At 39.1% G+C, this 16,961-nt stretch overlaps 2 protein-coding genes across 16 annotated transcripts in view; one reads left to right on the plus strand and one right to left on the minus strand.

Moving 5' to 3' along the window:
• The window catches only part of fancl (FA complementation group L), a 94,727-nt gene extending 88,750 nt beyond the window's left edge, over nt 1–5,977 (plus strand). For all 8 annotated transcript variants that reach the window (XM_041215361.1, XM_041215395.1, XM_041215378.1 and 5 more), the window contains 3 exons: nt 3,562–3,678; nt 3,807–3,878; nt 5,841–5,977. In XM_041215361.1, the coding sequence (XP_041071295.1) occupies nt 3,562–3,678; nt 3,807–3,878; nt 5,841–5,876 (225 nt within the window). In that variant the 3' untranslated portion in view covers nt 5,877–5,977. The remainder of the gene's footprint in view (nt 1–3,561; nt 3,679–3,806; nt 3,879–5,840) is intronic.
• The window catches only part of LOC121292843 (serine/threonine-protein kinase VRK1-like), a 97,621-nt gene continuing 86,033 nt past the window's right edge, over nt 5,374–16,961 (minus strand). For 7 of the 8 annotated variants that reach the window (XM_041215344.1, XM_041215348.1, XM_041215325.1 and 4 more), the window contains one exon: nt 5,374–6,955. In XM_041215344.1, coding sequence (XP_041071278.1) covers nt 6,320–6,955 — 636 coding nt within the window. In that variant the 3' untranslated portion in view covers nt 5,374–6,319. The remainder of the gene's footprint in view (nt 6,956–16,961) is intronic. The other variant, XM_041215345.1, reaches the window with a different exon arrangement.

A 16,961-nucleotide genomic window follows, 5' to 3' on the forward strand; every position in this document is an offset into this window, starting at 1 on the left:
CTTATTTTCAGAGTACTTCAGTAACTGAAAATGACAAAATGGTGGACGTAGAGTTCAGCACTCATTAACAATATTACTGTAAGAATATACATCTCCTCCTGTATATATTTTGTCTCCCTTGGAGTATTCTTTTCTTACACTTTCCTTATAATTTGACAAAGGTGATTTTTTTGCCTATTAAACCTCTAGCTAGCCAGTGAATTGTGAACTATGTTAAGCCCATTAAATTGTTGTTCTACTCAGCTGAAACCAAAGGCTTCTGACTATCATTTCATGTTAAAAGAGCGGAAGACAATTACAGATAAGGAAGCAATTTGGTCTTTCTCAGCTCATTCATCCAGAAAGATCCTTTAAGTCCTTCCAGTGCAGCATCCAATTATTCCAGGGTTTTCTTCAGCTTTTAACTGGATCTCTGTTCCACATGTTTAGCATCTCTGTGTGAAAAACAATTTCCTGATTATCACTTCTAAATTTTTTTTCACTAGTTTCAATCTGTATTTCCTTACACAGCTTCTGAAATTTAAAATAATATTCTGTATTTACTTTTTCCGATCCTTTGACCGTCTTTTTGTACCTTCTATAAGATCACCTTTTATGTTTCCTTTTTAGACTGAAAAGCCCAATTTTCTCAAATCTTTCCCAATAACTCTGACATGGACCTTAAACAGATTACTCTTACATATGGATCAGCCTTATAGTTCTCCTTGCACCATCTCCACCTTTGAATAGGGTAAATTTCCAGTTTCCCACCACCACAAAACTGGCATCTCAAATAGGCTACCTTATACAAATTTCCTGATTTTTCACCTACTGGGCCCCACTTTCCCTGTTGTGTCTATTATTTGGAGATCAGAGCTGAATACAGTATTCAAGGTGCAGCCTAACTGAGCACTGTAGTTTGAACATTTACCTTCCCTAACTCCTTTGTTTCTTTAAGGATTTAAGGATCATTTATGGTATGTGTGTCTTCCTTGTAGAGTACTTCACGCTTGTCTATCACACTTCATCTGTTCTTTCCATTTGTATATTTTGGGGATTAGCTAAATTAAGTACCTTGGTCATAGAATCATAGAACGGTTATAGCAGAGAAGGACGTTATGCAGTCTGTTGTGTCTCTACTGTCTCCCTGAAAGAGTAATCATTCTCGACCAACATCAGTAAAACAATTTATCTGGTCATTATCTTTTTTTTATGGTACCTTGATGTATGCAAATTTACCGTCATGTTGCCTGCCTTACAAGTGACTACACATCAAACATACTTCATAGACTATGAAATGATCTGGGACATTCTCAGTTCATAAAATGCACTGTATAAATTAGTTTTTTTTCTAATATTTTCTGCAATTTCTAATTTCATTGCCCTTCCTAGTTTGGCATCACCTGCAAATTTGATGAATTTTACAATGGGGCTGAATTTTACAGGTTATCCAAAGGCGGGAAAGCAGGCAGGTGGACCCATAAATTAGGGCACTGTGCTCTCAGCATCATGCCTGCACCCCACCCCACTTCGATTTTATGAGGGCAGGTGAGGCATCAAGTTGATTGCCAGCCCATGCCCCAATTAAAACCCTTAAGTAGACAATTAATGCCTAATTAAGGGCTTCATCCAGCCGTCAATCTGATTTAAAGGGTGGCGGGAAAGATTTGTGACTAATATTTAAGCCTGCAGACTGTTGGTCAGTTAAGTGCGGGGTGGAGGGGCGGGGTGTAGTTTGTGCCTCTTTCCAGGTTCTGGTACCAATCTGAGCCCCTCCCCACTGTTTTGCCTCCCCATGTCCATCCTCCCCTGTCCAAAATACCGCCCAACCCCCTCACCAGGTCCTGTCAGTTTGGCCCCAGCAAGATCCAGGACTTACCTGACCACCACATCTCCTTGGCCTACCTGCAGCACCAGCAGTGGCCACTGCTCCTGCAGGCACTACTGGTGTGCAGAGCTGCCGGCCTCAGATTAAGGTCAGCAGCTCTGTGAGGCGGGCCTTCCACTTCGAGATTGGCAGAAGTCCTGCCCTATACTAATTAAAGGGCCATTCACCAGAAAATTAAAGCGGGACGAGTGGACTAAGCAGAGATGGGCTTGCCCTGACATTTACACTGGGGTGCAGGGAGCCCATCCTCAACATATAATCCAGTCCATTGAGTTTCTGAATTCAGGAACTTTTATAAATGAGAAATAATAGTGGTTCAATCGCAAGTCCCAAGGCACCCACTTGTTAACTGTCCCCACTCTGATTTAACTTCTCTAGTAATTGTTTCTTACCCAAGGTTTAAAGAAAAAAATAAAGACTTGCATTTATGTAGTACCTCTTACATCTTCCTCAGAACATTCTAAAGTGCTTCATAGCATGAATTACTTTTGAGGTGTTGTCACTTGTTATCTAGGGAAACCTGGCATGGTAAGTTCCCACAAGCAGCAATGTGAGAAATGACCAATTAATTAATCCATTTGCTGGCATTGGTTGATTGATAAATGTTGGCGTGTAATGGAGAAAATCCCATGTCTTCTTTGAATAGTGCTGTTGAATCTTAAGACCACCTGGGAAATAAGTAGTACTTTGGTTTAACATCCTAATCAAAAAAATCCAATGAGATATTACCTGAGGCTCACCTTGAGTTAAATTAATTGATTTTCAGGTCAAAATGTACACTGACATAGGTCCACTTGGATTGTCACTTCCTCCAAAGGGGTTGAGGAAGTTGGTCAGCTATGATCTTCCCCATCTAAATTCAAGTTGATTGATAATTAAGTTATTATTGTACAGATAATCCTCAAAATTATTTCTGACAATCCTTTATTTTATGTAGATTGGAGGTAAGACTATTGAGTCTGAAGTTGCTAAAGTTTTGTCATCCTATTTCAATATGGGCACAATGTTTTCCATCTACTGGTGCCTCTTCAGTGCCATTAGACACCCTTATTATGATTCTGTACCTCTGATTACTTTGCTCTTCTCTCTTAGCACTCTGGTGTAAACATGATATATGTTTGTGGATGTATTTATTTCGAATTCTTTTTAGCCTTTCTGGTACTTCCATTTCATATCAAAGCTGTTGATTTTATTCAGCATATCTTAAATTGGGGAGGGATGACGATCATTTTGTCACTTGGATGAAATAATCACTCAGTTGACTTTTTGTACTCACTCAGCTTTGAGCCCGTTTGCGCCTTTTATGGTTTCCACCTTATGATACTGCTGTGGAAGCAAAATAATTTTAAAATTATCTTTGCCCTCAACTACTATGCTTTTTAATTATTAAAATTGGCATTTCCAAAAATAGTTATTTGGCACCTGCTACGATTAGGTCTTGGTGAAAACCATGTGCACACATCAAACTGTGGGGTTAAAAGGGAAAAGTTGGAGAACAGTTCAAATGGGGTGTCCTGCCTAAGTACTGTCCTTGCTGTTTGAGGGCTTGGGGAAGGGTATAGATAAAGTCGGTGTATTTTAAACATTGTATATATAAAATATTACATTTAGGGGGTGACCTCCTTCTCTGGAGTTTATAGTGTAGACGAATTCTGAGAAGCCCATTTTCTTAACTGCATTTATTTATTTGGCAGAGTTTCAATATGGAATGTGGAATTTGTTATGCATACCGACTCGCTTCATCCATACCAGACCAAGTATGTGATGACCCCCGTTGTGGGCAGCCATTCCATCAAGAGTGCCTTTATGAGGTTAGTAAAATTTAAAACACATTTTAAAAACCTAACATTTATAGCTTCTGTTATTTTTGAACTGCATGATGTATCCTAACATACACATCACTGTATTTTGATAATCATTGAAATGTTCAACCCTGCAGTGGTTACGAGGGCTACCTCACTCTAGACAAAGTTTTAACATCATCTTTGGAGAATGTCCTTACTGTAGCAAGGTAAGAACACATTAATTTTAATAAACTAAACTGTATAATTACCTAATCAGTGTGAAACATCCAAACTAATTTGTGTTTTAGTCAGTAAGTTTGTCAGAAGAACCCCTTAAGGTTCTAGGCTTAAAGTTAGTGTAAATTTTTCACTTGCACATTCCTAATATAAAGCCACGCCCACCAGGAGCACATATTAGGAAATTATGCTGATGGAGCCTATGATTTTCCATTCATTAAAATTAACGGGTGAAAAATTGTGGGCTTTGCCTGTATGAATGGTTACCTGATTCTGGTGGGCAAGAGTCCTATATCAAGTACACAAGTGGAAAATTTACTCTTTAATTGCTAGCCTTTTCTATGGAGTGGGCATTTTAATCTTTGTCGCAAAAATGGTGAAATATGGTGAATTGTAATGTTTGGTCGGTAGAAATGTTCACAGGAAAAACAAAGCTGAAGTGAATCTTCCGATGAGAATCTAAAAATAATTGACTGAAAAGCATATTCAAAGGACATCGATCCTTCAATTTCCAACTACTTGGCAGAGCATTATAAATACATTACCAACACATTTCATTGTATCAATCTATTTTTAAAAATTACATGCTTTGCCTTCAATTCTAAAATGCCAGGAATGCCTCTTGAAATCTCGAATAAGGAAGACGTAGCCCATTTATTATATGCACTGCTTCCAATTACTTCCTGTGGTGCAGAATGCGACCTGTTTATACTGTGACGTTGAGCGGAAGAGGATGCATTTAGTTTCCTGTTTCAACTATTTTCCTGTTCACGTGGAATACTATGCTCCTTGATCAGTTACTGAAAATCAGTGGTTTTAGTTACCTAGTATATTTGTAAATTTTATAGTCCCTTTTGCAATTATAGTTTTATAGTAATCTACTTAATAATTTGCATTCTTTGCTGTACAAAAGCCAAAAAATTGTCTGCTCCCTTCAGTCTACAAAATGTTAAATGAGCATTTTCAGTCTGAATTTTAACTGCATGTAGACTCGGTATCACTTTCTAAAGAGCTATATATTCTTGATGTGTATTGAAAGGGTGTGGAAAATAAAAGAATGGGATTAGGTCAGCTGGTTAGTGAAGAAAACACAAGTCAATTATTTTTTTTTATTCTCTATTGTAATGTTCAATATTTTCATTGCTTTGAACAACAGCACTGCCCAGCATGCAGCAGCAATACAACCTATATTTTAAAATATTAATGGGATTTTAAAAAAGACAAGGCATAAATTCAATTAGGTAATCAAAGCAGCCAATAGTGGTTTTGTAATGTTATCTTAGACCCAAGTTAAATGACATTGCCTTTTAATTGCTATTAAAAATATTTGGTTTGTGGTAACAATGCAAAGCATTTTATAACTTCAAGTCTTTTCCACTAAACTCAAAGAATTAAAGTATGATTAGTATCCTCATAGTCACATTATGGTTTACATCTGTATAATATAATTTTGTGACAATGGTTGCTGTTTTGTTAGTAATTATATTTTTGTCATTTGCAGCATTTAGAGGGACTGCATTTTACATGTCTTGTACATTTTTGGAAAGAAGTTTAAGATCATTTGTTTGACCTTATATATCTTAACTAATGCACAATTAGATGCAAATTGAATTAAATCCCAATCAGGAAGTAAAGCAATAGTATTGAGAGTATAGAGTGCTGCATACTTTTTGTCAAGCTATAAGCAAATAAACAGACTGCATTCCAGGATTGGTTTCTTATTTTAAAAATTAGCATTCGGTCCATATAAGCAAGAAGATCGACATTATTTTGGCATAATCAAGGACTTGTTTTAGTCTGAGTTCTCAAATTACTTTACCCAAAGAAATCAATTAATTTTTCATACAGCAATCGTTAAAAATTGAATCGTTATCACATTGTTTTACAGTAAACAATAACAAAGTAGTGCAAGGAAGTCTCCGTTCTTGATTTTTTTCTCCTCCTTTCTTCAGCCAATTACAGTAAAGATGACTATCAAGAAACCCTAACCACTGAAGAGTGAAGATTCCTGCTCTGGATATTTGTAAACAAAATGTCTCATTTCTATGAAGTTGGCAATCTATCCACAATTTAACAACCTTATTAATCTACTCATAATTGTGCGCAGGTTAACCTGGCAGTATATCTGATGATTTGACAGCCTTCATTTGATGTATACCACGATCACAACCACTAATTTGCCAAAACTGCAAAGTAGCGAATGCAATCCTTCTAATAAAAACAATTTCAAAACCCCATGTAATAAAAACTAAATCAGATTCATTCAGTCACCGTAAACTAGTAATCCAATGTATAATTGTTTAAACTCCTTAAATTTGCTAAAATTAATTTGCTGACTCAACAGCTTTATTCAAAGATGGCAGTCAGTTTTCTGCAAGGTTAACCTGTTACAGGATATAGAAACAGACACCCGTGGTACTTTGTACAGTACTTAAAAAAACAACAGTACAAGGATAATTAATGAGATCAAGACACAGACTGCACTACCATAATGGAAGATGTCTGATTCTATTCGGATTTGATCCTGAGGCACTTTTGAAGGTACAGTTGGGCCAATTACTCTTTCCTTGTTCTGAACAGTCTTTGTGACCTCTGGTTTCCTGTCTCTGACCTGAGACGCCATTGACGGTTCAATTGGACCAGTTATTCTTGCTTTGTTTTGAACAGTCATTGTGACCTCTGGTTTCCTATCCCTGACCTGAGACACCATTGAAGGTTCAATTGGACCAGTCATTCTTGCTTTGTTATGAACAATCATTGTGACCTCTGGTTTCCTATCCCTGACCTGAGGCCTTATTGAAGATTCAGTTGGGTCCATTATTCTTGCTTTGTTTTGAACAGTCTTTGTGACCTCTGGTTTCCTATCTCTGACCTGAGACGCCATTGACGGTTCAATTGGACCAGTTATTCTTGCTTTGTTTTGAACAGTCATTGTGACCTCTAGTTTCCTATCCCTGAGTCTCAGTGGTGCTGGATGTTCAAAATTATGTGAAGTGTTACTTTTCTCTTTAATCGATATTTGTGCAGGTACTGTGTGTCTTGTTGGTTTTGGTCTTCGTACAGCTGTCTGTAAGAGAAATTTATTATACACATTCATGAGAAAATATACTAATAATAGCTCTCATTGTGCTCAGGAGCACATCTATGTTCATTGATTATCTGTTAGTGGTAGTCGAAAATCTTAACCATTGTAACTTTTTTTCATTGCATCTAAAGTTATTTTACAGTCCCACATGAAATGAGTTTCACGATACTACCTGAAAGTTTGAAATAAATGTCCAAACTATTGGCTACTGTGCTTACACCAACTAGAATGCTAGCATTTCTATTATCAAAAAGTATTTCAATACTGTAATTCACATTGTAATGAGTATTTTTGAAACTAAAAGTTGATCAATAACTAAAATTTGTGAACAGATTCTCTAAAAGGACAATAAAATGCATAAATGTAAGAAGTTTCTGCCAGCCTTTGAAAATAAAATAAACGCACAGCTTAGAGGAGTCTCAAAATCTTAAAAGGAGTCCTGGAGTAAATCATGGAATGAAGCTGTTGTTTTGAAGCATTAACAGTTGATTTAAGTGAGTTTTGGAGACATTTTCTTCAGCTTCTTTGAGGATGTTGACAAAGCTGAACTAAGTTCAATACAACAAACGATAATGAAAGGCACTGAAGGAAGAATTCCCAGCTCTGCAAACCCAACGTTTAAAAATGGCTGCTCGGATGTCAGATTTTCAGCCTGGTGGGCTAGGCTGAATTAGAAGCCTGGGTGAGCGACCCAGGAACAGCTGAGGAGGATGCCAAGTTTAGAGGTGGACTGGGCAGAAGGCCTGCCTTGTGGCTCTGGTACTGTATCCAAAAACGCAAAAATGAATAAAACAGGAAACATCCCTCCAGCTCTCACTGCCACCACCCCCCCACTTCCATGCCACCTCATGCCCCCATGCCAAGGTATGTCCCAACCACCTCCATGGCCTTTTATAGCCCCATGCCAACCCAAGCCCCACCCACCATCCTTTGCCCTTACATCTGCCATACCAACTCATCCAGTTTCCACCATGAGCAGATCTAAGAACCCATGCAAAGATGAGATAAAATAAAATTCTAAGTGTCTATTTTAGACTTGACTAAATGGGGAAAAAAACACTCATTCATAAAAATCCATTTACTACATTTACATTCCTTCAACTAAATAAAGCCTTATAAGAGATTGTGCACTTCAATAAAACGTTTTTTGTTATAATAACAAGCATTGGAATTCATATTCCCACATCAAAGAGTCTATAACCACTTGTAGCTGTCAATCAAACTGTAAAATGGAAGCACCCTACTGTGATAATGATGGTGATGAAATCAATCATGCAGCACTAACTCAGTAATGGAAACCCTCTGGCTTATGTCAAAACAGATGGAGTGAAATAGCAAGCAATTTTTTTTTAAACACTCCAGATATTTTTTCAAAAACTGAAAGGGCAAGACTTAAATGGCTTGACACTTTTGACAACTTCCTTTGACAGGTACTTGCAACAGTTTTAACAGGTCTGCTGACAGTTCCAATGAACTTGACAATAATGAAATTATGCATCTTTTGCACGCATGTATGCTTACTTTTAACGCTTCCAAAGGGCACCTGACCACCCCCTAAGGTGTCCCAGGACCAGAAACAAAGGGGAAACTATCTCTCCAAAGGAGTGCCCTGGCTATCCAAACAAATCCATCAAGTTAAGACCTGCTTTTACTGGTCTAATCTGCACATGCTGGGTTTTACACTCCTGGCCCACTAAAATCTCACTTCAGTGGAGGCAGCTGATGGCCAGCTGTCTCCATAAACCATGCATGTGTGAAACACACCTACCCCCCAACCCTTCATTACTGCCCCCATGAAAATGAGAAGTACCATGTTTGGGGCGGGACATCCAATTTTCGGGCATTTCCACTATTTTCGCGCTCAGCTGTGGCGAAAATCGGGGCCTTCATGTCAAATACTTTGCAATCCATGGCACAAATAACAGACCAATGCAAGCCACTTTGAACTAAATTTTTGTGTTTTCAACATTACTTTCAGTAGCTTCTGATAATGGCTTTGTAATTGTTGGCATATTTGAGTTCCCACATTTAGCCTTTAAAGAGAGACAATAATACCATCGTTGAGAATGGTCAACTATGGCTCAGTTGGTAGAGCTATCATTTGATAAGGATGTGGGTTCAAGCTCAACTCCAAAGACTCTAGCACAAAATCTAAGTTGACACTCAGTGTAATTCTGAAGTAGTATTGCATTGGTGGAGGTGCCATCTTTCACGTGACACTTTAAACTGAAGCCCTGACTGCCACCTCTGATGGACATGCAAAATCCCATGGAAATATGTGAAGAGTCACTGCACTAAATTAGCTACCACATTTCTTAAATTTACAATAAAGACTAAACGTCAAACTTTAATGGCTGTAAAGCGCTTTGGAGTGTCCTGAGTTCATAACAGGCGTCATATAAAAAGAAAATTCTCAAGTTGCAAACTTTCATGATTATAGATTAATGTTGTAAAGGAGATCAAGCATTGGCTAATCAGCCTGACATGGACCACGGTAAGCACATCATAGCGCATCAACTTTTAAGTAAGACAGCCCTGAATTATATTTACTACAAGCAGGCATGGATACGTACATTTATTCACAGTTACTAAACAAATAGATAGAACAGGCAACATTATGACATGGAATTTCCTCAAAGCTTTCCTACAATCAACTGTCAGAAGAAACTCTATGAGCATTAATGAAGCTTTCACTGTTTCCAAAAGTTCATGGCTGAGAAAATTCTTCGCCCATGTATTTTTTTTGTGGTAGTATTTACCCTTCAAACTGTTACACTCTTCCACCGGCCATTTATCCTCTCGTATTTGTTAGCCCTTTCCAGGCAATGAGATGTAAATTCGGCCTCGTTGCAACAAGTTGCCTAAAATTGACATTGGACCTGTGTTATGAATGCAAGACTTTGAGATGGGTTATGTTTTAAAATGTTTCCTTTAAGTTAAAACAGGGGAAGGGAGGGGATGTGATCAGTCTGAACTCTGTCTGGAGACAGGCCTGTGTGATTTGGTTCCCATGGGGACAGCAACCCAAATTGAAACAGACCGAAACTCAGGTGTCAGTTTTCACACTCTGACGCAGAAGAGGGGCAGCTGGTTTTTCTGGACATAGACTTTCAGACTAGACCCTGGAGAGAGAGAGGTGCACCTGGAAAGGAAGACCAAAAACTGTTACTTCTATGCCAAGCAGAGAGAAAGACTATTTTTGTGTTAACACCAAACAGAATACTGATGAGAACAGTTGGCCGGTTTAAAGAGATGGGAGTTGTAGAGGTTTAAAAACCAAGGAGTTGCCAGAGGGCACTTTGGCCCCTGGAAGGCAGTTTGATGAAACTGAGGAGATTGTGAAGGGACTTTCAAAAGGACACTGGAAGACTCGTCCCTGATGTGACAAGAAGAGAACCTGCTGAAGCGCCAGGAGGGATTTGGATCTTATCCACAGGGCTAGATATTTGCTGTGAGTGTGATGTAACGTTTAAATGTGATGTGGGATTTTTGGTTGTGTTACTAGGGAAAGTACCTTTTCTGTAGTTTACTTAGTAGGCAACTAAATACACATGTCTAATATATGCTGATTTTAGTGTATTTGTTACAGTAAAAGTTTTAAAATGTGAAATCTTGTCGTTGATGCTTTCTGTTAGTGACTGAAAAATTCATATCTCGTTTTTAAAAGTTAGTTCTCTCTATGGGATCATAACAGCTGTCAATTACATGTAAAGGACCTAAAGCCTGTTAAATCCCTTCTGGAATACTTCATCTGGTGTCAACTAAAGGCCTCTCCTGGCTCACAAAAACAAATGAAAAATTATGTCCTGGCCACATTAGCTGGAACACCGTCATGGTCCTCATGTATTCCAGGTTGTAAAAAGTAAATGCAATTTTAGTGCAAAGTTGCAAACGTGTACACTCTTTTTCAATTTTTATATTTAAGTTAAATGATAAAGTCAAACATCCTGTGCATGTTTGATTTTAGTTATTTCAACCACCAACACCCCCCCCCCAACTATACCCAACCCCCCTGCCACTCCCACCCATACAGAGAATCACCTAACATCTCCCGGTGGCTTAGTGAAAAAATGTCACCTGATGGAGCGCATTTATTTGGAGCCTTATCACAGCTTTGTGAAATGCAGGAACTTGATGCCAGAGCCACAAATTGCAATGAAATAATAAGTATTTCTAACATTTTTTTGTTTTTCTTTCTGCTTTTGTTGGTACTGGCACAAGTAAGAATGTTGGCTAGTCAACTGGAAGAACTTGTTCTTCTCTGGATATTACTTTGTGATCTTTAAGAGGAGATTTTGAAATGGTGGAGACTGACTTTACATTTTTTTTATAAACATGGAGATGAATTTTCATCATGGGCAGCAATCTGTTAATGAACCCACATGATTTTCATTCCATTGGAATCATCCATTTTTTGGTGCGAACTCAGGTGCATACTGGAAGGTGATAGTGTTAGTTTTGTGTTTCTTGGATTTCTGCTGGAAGGCTGGAACTAGCAGGGAGTTATTTTGACCTCCCTGCAACTTTCTAGTATCAATGCTCAGAAGAGCACTGACTGAGCAAAATTTCAAAATAAAGTCCAGCCAAAATTTAAGGATGCACACGTTCCAGGACTATATTGTAGTCAATTTTTGCATTTGCAAAATTTGTATGAGCCACCTCAATGACATCCAATGGTTCATATTGGTTAAAGTTATATGAAGTGCTGTGACAAAGAACCCATTTGGACAAGAAAACTCATGCTTTCTGACACAAATAAAATCTCTTAAAATATGGCTCCCCCTTTTCAAATGTTGCTAAGGGTGATAGAGATTCTCAATTATTGACAGGTTTCGAGTGCCCTTAACACCACCCCCCCCCTCCAGAATTTATAGATGAAATAAGATCACATGCCACTTCATGGTTGAACACAATGGTTAGTCCTGTCCAAAAACAAAAATACCATGAAAAACGCAGCAGGTCTGATGGCTTCTGTGGAGAGGGATACAGTTAACCTTTCGAGTCTGTATGACTCTTCATCAGAACGAAGGAAAAATAGAAAAGAGGTGAAATATAAGCTGGTTTAAGGGTGGGTGGGAGAGGTAGAGCTGGATAGAGGGCCAGTGGTCGGTGGAGATTGCCAAAAGATGTCATAGACAAAAGGACAAAGGGGTGTTGACGGTGTTAGCTAAGGAATGTGCTAATGGTGACATTAAGGGTAGAAAGCAGGACGAGCAAGGGACAGATAGCCCTAGTGGGGGTGGGGTGGGGGGGAAGGGATTGAAATAGGCTAAAAGATACAGATAAAACAATGGATGGAAATACATTTAAAATAATGGAAATAGGTGGGAGAAGAAAAATATATTTAAATTATTGGAAAAGGGGGGATCGGAAAGGGGGTGGGGATAGAGGAGAGAGTTCATAATCTAAAGTTGTGCTAATTACTTGTACTGTGCAAACATCAGTTTTCTTGTGCAGATCCTGATCATGCTGCTGTTATTCCTTTGCTATATTTTTTGTCTGACATCTCAGCAAGCACTTCACAGTTTCATGATTTTTTCAATGGTAATAGTATTTGCATTTATACAATGCTTTTCATAAGAAAACCACTTCACACAATTACAGCTTGCAGTGCATTGACTGATTAAGTATGCATGTCCATTAATCACCTTTGTTTCTTCTCATTAGGTTTCCTGAAATTATTTTCTCCAATCAGTGCAGCTATTTTACTTGTCTTTATTTAGAATTGTTATTTTGGTTTAAGCATTTTATTCCAAATTCAAAATATGTATCGTCACAAAGTGGAGAATAAATCTTTTTGTCAATAAGTAGTTCAGACTTGCCACTGTAAAGCAGGTATACTAGTAGCCATTGGAAGGCAATGCTGGGATTGTCATCTGAAATAATCTAACTATATACAAAGTGGAAACTCAGCATAAAATTGGCATGATGACCTTGCTTTTTGCTCGTGTGACTCGGCAGCCGCTGGTGACAACATACCCTCTTTTTGATTGCACAGGTGATTTGTTTTTAATTTACAGTCCCTTTAAGTTGGCATGCAGGAAAAATTTAAAGGGGCCAGCTTTTGGGTTGCTGCGTGACTGCAGCTTAGAGGGAACATGGCTGATGAAATGGAATTTTTGGGAATTGGTCAAATCAGCACAATTTTGGCAGCCTCCTGCGGGTAGGAATAGATGCCTATGCCAGAAAATGGCTGCTGGAGGCCTCAGCAACTGGGCAGATTGTGGGGCAGATGAAGAGGAAGACAAAACTTTGGAAGGAGGGAAGAAACACACCTTTGTGGGGCATGAGTGTGCGGTCTATTTCCCTGTCATAAATTGCACTCCACTAGTGGTAAATTTAAAATATAAATGGTCTTAAATAACAGCGATGGATGTGACAAACAGGCTGTAATGAAAGCTGGTAATGATGAAAAGTGTGATTAAAAAATGCTGGAGATCTGAAATAAAGACAGAAACTGCAGGAAAAACTCAGCAGGCCTGGCAGTATCCGTGGAGAGAGAAACAGTTAAGGTTTCAAGTCCACTATGACTCTTCTCGGAACTGAGTTTAGGGAGGTGGTGGGGTAGTGGTAATGCAGCTGGGCCCAGACTAAAGGGGACAGGGTTTCAAATACCATCATGGCAGTTAATAGAATTTAAATTCAATGAATAAAACTGGAATTAAAAAGCTAGTCTCTAATGGTGTCCATGAAACCATTGTCAATTGTCATAAAAACCCATTAGGTTCACTAATGTCCTATAGGGAAGGAAGTCTGTCATCTTTACCTAGTCTAGCCTACATCTGACTCCAGACCCACAGCAATGTGGTTGACTCTTAAATGGCCTAGCAATGGCCTACTCAGTTGTATCAAACCGCTACAAGGTCTAAAAGAAATGAAACAGGACAGACCAGGCATTGGAAATAATGGCAAATTCAGCCCTGTTGACCCTGCAAAGTCCTCCTCACTAACATCTGGGCCTTGTGCCAAAATTGGGAGAGCTGGCCCACAGATTAGTCAAGCAACAGTCAGACATGGTCATACTCACAGATACATACCTTCCATGCCAATCTATTGCATTCCTATGCCTATTCATCCAATATACACTCTGTCCAGAACCATTGAATCCTATAGCATATGTGAAAAGCTTTAAAAACTAGTCATTCATTCATAAAAATTGCTTTAACTTGTTTCAACCGAGTAATAGATGTCTGGGATCTCAGCCAAGCCTCATTATGTTTCTGCTCTGAATGTATATGTTCTGAAGAAGAATCATATGGACTTGAAATGTTAACTCTGTTTCTCTATCCACAGATGCTGTCAGACCTGCTGAGTTTTTCCAGCCTTTCCTGTTTTTATTTCAGATTTCCAGCATCGCAGTATTTTGCTTTTACCCCATTATGTATTGTTGGCTGTGCCATAATACTTTAAACAGCCTGCCTCAACACCCAGCGGCCCCTATGTCTGCCTCTGAACTCTTTCTGGGGGTGGGCCTGACTCCAATTAGTAAACACCGTCCCCCCCCCCCACCACCCAATGACTCCAAACCAAAATCCTGCCTTTGCAGACGCTTTCTCCTGAGACAGACATGCAAAGCTGGGAAAACTCTCGCTACCCACCTCAAAGACAAAAATCCAGCCCCATCTCCCTTGAATGCCTGACTAGATCTATAATTCCTTTTATGAATTTACCTACACTCCCAATATGAACAACTATATAAAGTTTTATCCACAAGTAGATTTATCTAAGCAGCAAACATATTTGATCATTTTATTTTTGAGGTAGCTTTGATTCAGGTATTGCATCACATACATTTTCCATCTTGTTCTGTATTACCCTGACTTAAACACTTGTGTGTGGTAGAGTGACACAGCACAACAGCAGTGGGGATGTGGGTTGGACCCACATCACCACTGAGCTGCTGATCATAGTTTTGCTGTTGCTTTGGAAAGAGTCACAAGGACAGAAAAAAAGTCAAATGGAAAAAGGCCTGAGATTGAGTTATTTATTCAGCAGCAAATGATATATGATTCAGGGATTATCCAGAAATCATCAACCAAAACCAGCAAATGAATGAAACCTTACATGTTACCATTCTTAAGAAAATCCTTTGGTTTTGGTTGGTAAATAGTGTTTTATAGCCATGCTCTATTGGGTGTATGACTTTACAAAATGAGTTACAAAATTTGGGTGGGAGTCCAATGGAGTAACAGGAGTAAATGATCGCGGATAAACATGACCAAGCTTCTTCCAACTGTGCCTCTTGCTTGCTGGTCATGATATAATATGGTGACAACTTTTAATTTCTCAACTAGCTGATGAAGTATAGGCATACGCAATTGGAAAACACAATGGGCCAAATTTTCCTGGAAATCTAACAATAACTTCACAGTACATGCAGTTATTAATATGTGAAACAACTGGCAAATTTAGACATAGAAGAGATACATTGTTTCTCTAAATGTTGGTTGATTTACCCTATTCTACCATTTTCTTTACTCAAGCAATATTTTTCCTTGGCCTCCCTGATATTTTTTAAGGACTTGCTGGAGATCTGCACATTAATTGTATATTAAACTCACCATAGAAATTAAGGCTCAGACTTAAAACCCATTCAGTGACATGAGAATTGGAAAGCAATGTCACTTAATCTCTCTGACCAAGAAAGGGAACAATTTAACCTGCTGAGTCCCATTCCTGCATATCATAAATTCATTTAAAAGTTTTTTTCACCTGTTTTTCTTTCCACTCTCTTACTCCAACGAGGTGAGGTGAGACTGACTGCCCTTGACATCAAGGCAGCATTTGACCGAGTGTGGCATCAAGGACCCCTAGCAAAATTGGAGTCAATAGGAATCGGGGAAAACTCCACTGATTGGACTCATACTGAGCACAAAGGAAGATGGTTGTGGTTGATGGAGTTCAATCATCTCAGCCCCAGGACATCACTGCAGAAGTTCCTCAGGGTAGTGGGGTAGTGTCCTAGGCTCAAACATCTTCAACTGCTTCATCAATGACTTTCCTTCCATCATAAGGTCAGAAGTCAGGATGTTTGCTGATGATTGCACAATGTTCAGCACCATTCACAACTTCTCATACTGAAGCAGTCCATGTCCAAATGCAGCAAGACCTGGGCAATATCCAGACTTGGACTGACAAGTGGCAAGTAACATACGTGTCACACAAGTGCCAGGAAATGACCATTTCCAATAAGAGAATCTAGCCATCGCCCTTTGACATTCAATAGCATTACCATTGCTGAATCCCCCACTATCCTGGGGGTTACAATTGACCAGAAACTGAACTGGACTAGCCATATAATTACCGTGGCTACAAGAGCAGGTCAGAGGCTAGGAATCCTGTGATGAGTAACTCACCTCCTTACTCCCTAAGCCTGTCCAGCATCTACAAGGCACAAGTCGGGAGTGTGATGGAATATTCCCCACTTGCCTGGATAAGGATGGCTCCAACAACACTCAAAGCTTAACACCATCCAGGACAAAGCAAACTGCTTGATTGGCACCCCATCCACAAACAATCATCACCACCTGGAAGTTCCCCTCCAATCCATTCACCATGCTGATTTGGAAATATATCGCCGTTCCTTCACTGTCGCTGGGTCAAAATCCCTCCCTAACAGCACTGAGTGTACCTACACCACATGGACCACAGCAATTCAGGGAGGCAGCTCACCACCACCTTCTTAGGGGCAATTAGGGATGGGCAATAAATGCTGGCCTACCCAGTGATGCCCACATCCCATGAATGAATAAAGAAAATCTTTCTTTCCCTCTCTTTATCTGATTTAACTCTAATTCACCCTCCTTCTCAGTCATGTCTCTATTTCTTTCTCAATCTTTAAATCTAATTGATTTTGGAGATACATTGTTGGTACTATCATTACCAAAAATCCCAGATGTCCTGTTTCCCTCATCATCAGCTTGTACTTCCAGCAAGGTGTGACACATTATACTCCAGCTGAAGTGTGTAGTGGCATGAGATGCCAATT

This window comes from Carcharodon carcharias, chromosome 2 (assembly GCF_017639515.1).
Source record: "Carcharodon carcharias isolate sCarCar2 chromosome 2, sCarCar2.pri, whole genome shotgun sequence".
In the NCBI taxonomy this organism is placed as follows: domain Eukaryota; kingdom Metazoa; phylum Chordata; class Chondrichthyes; order Lamniformes; family Lamnidae; genus Carcharodon; species Carcharodon carcharias.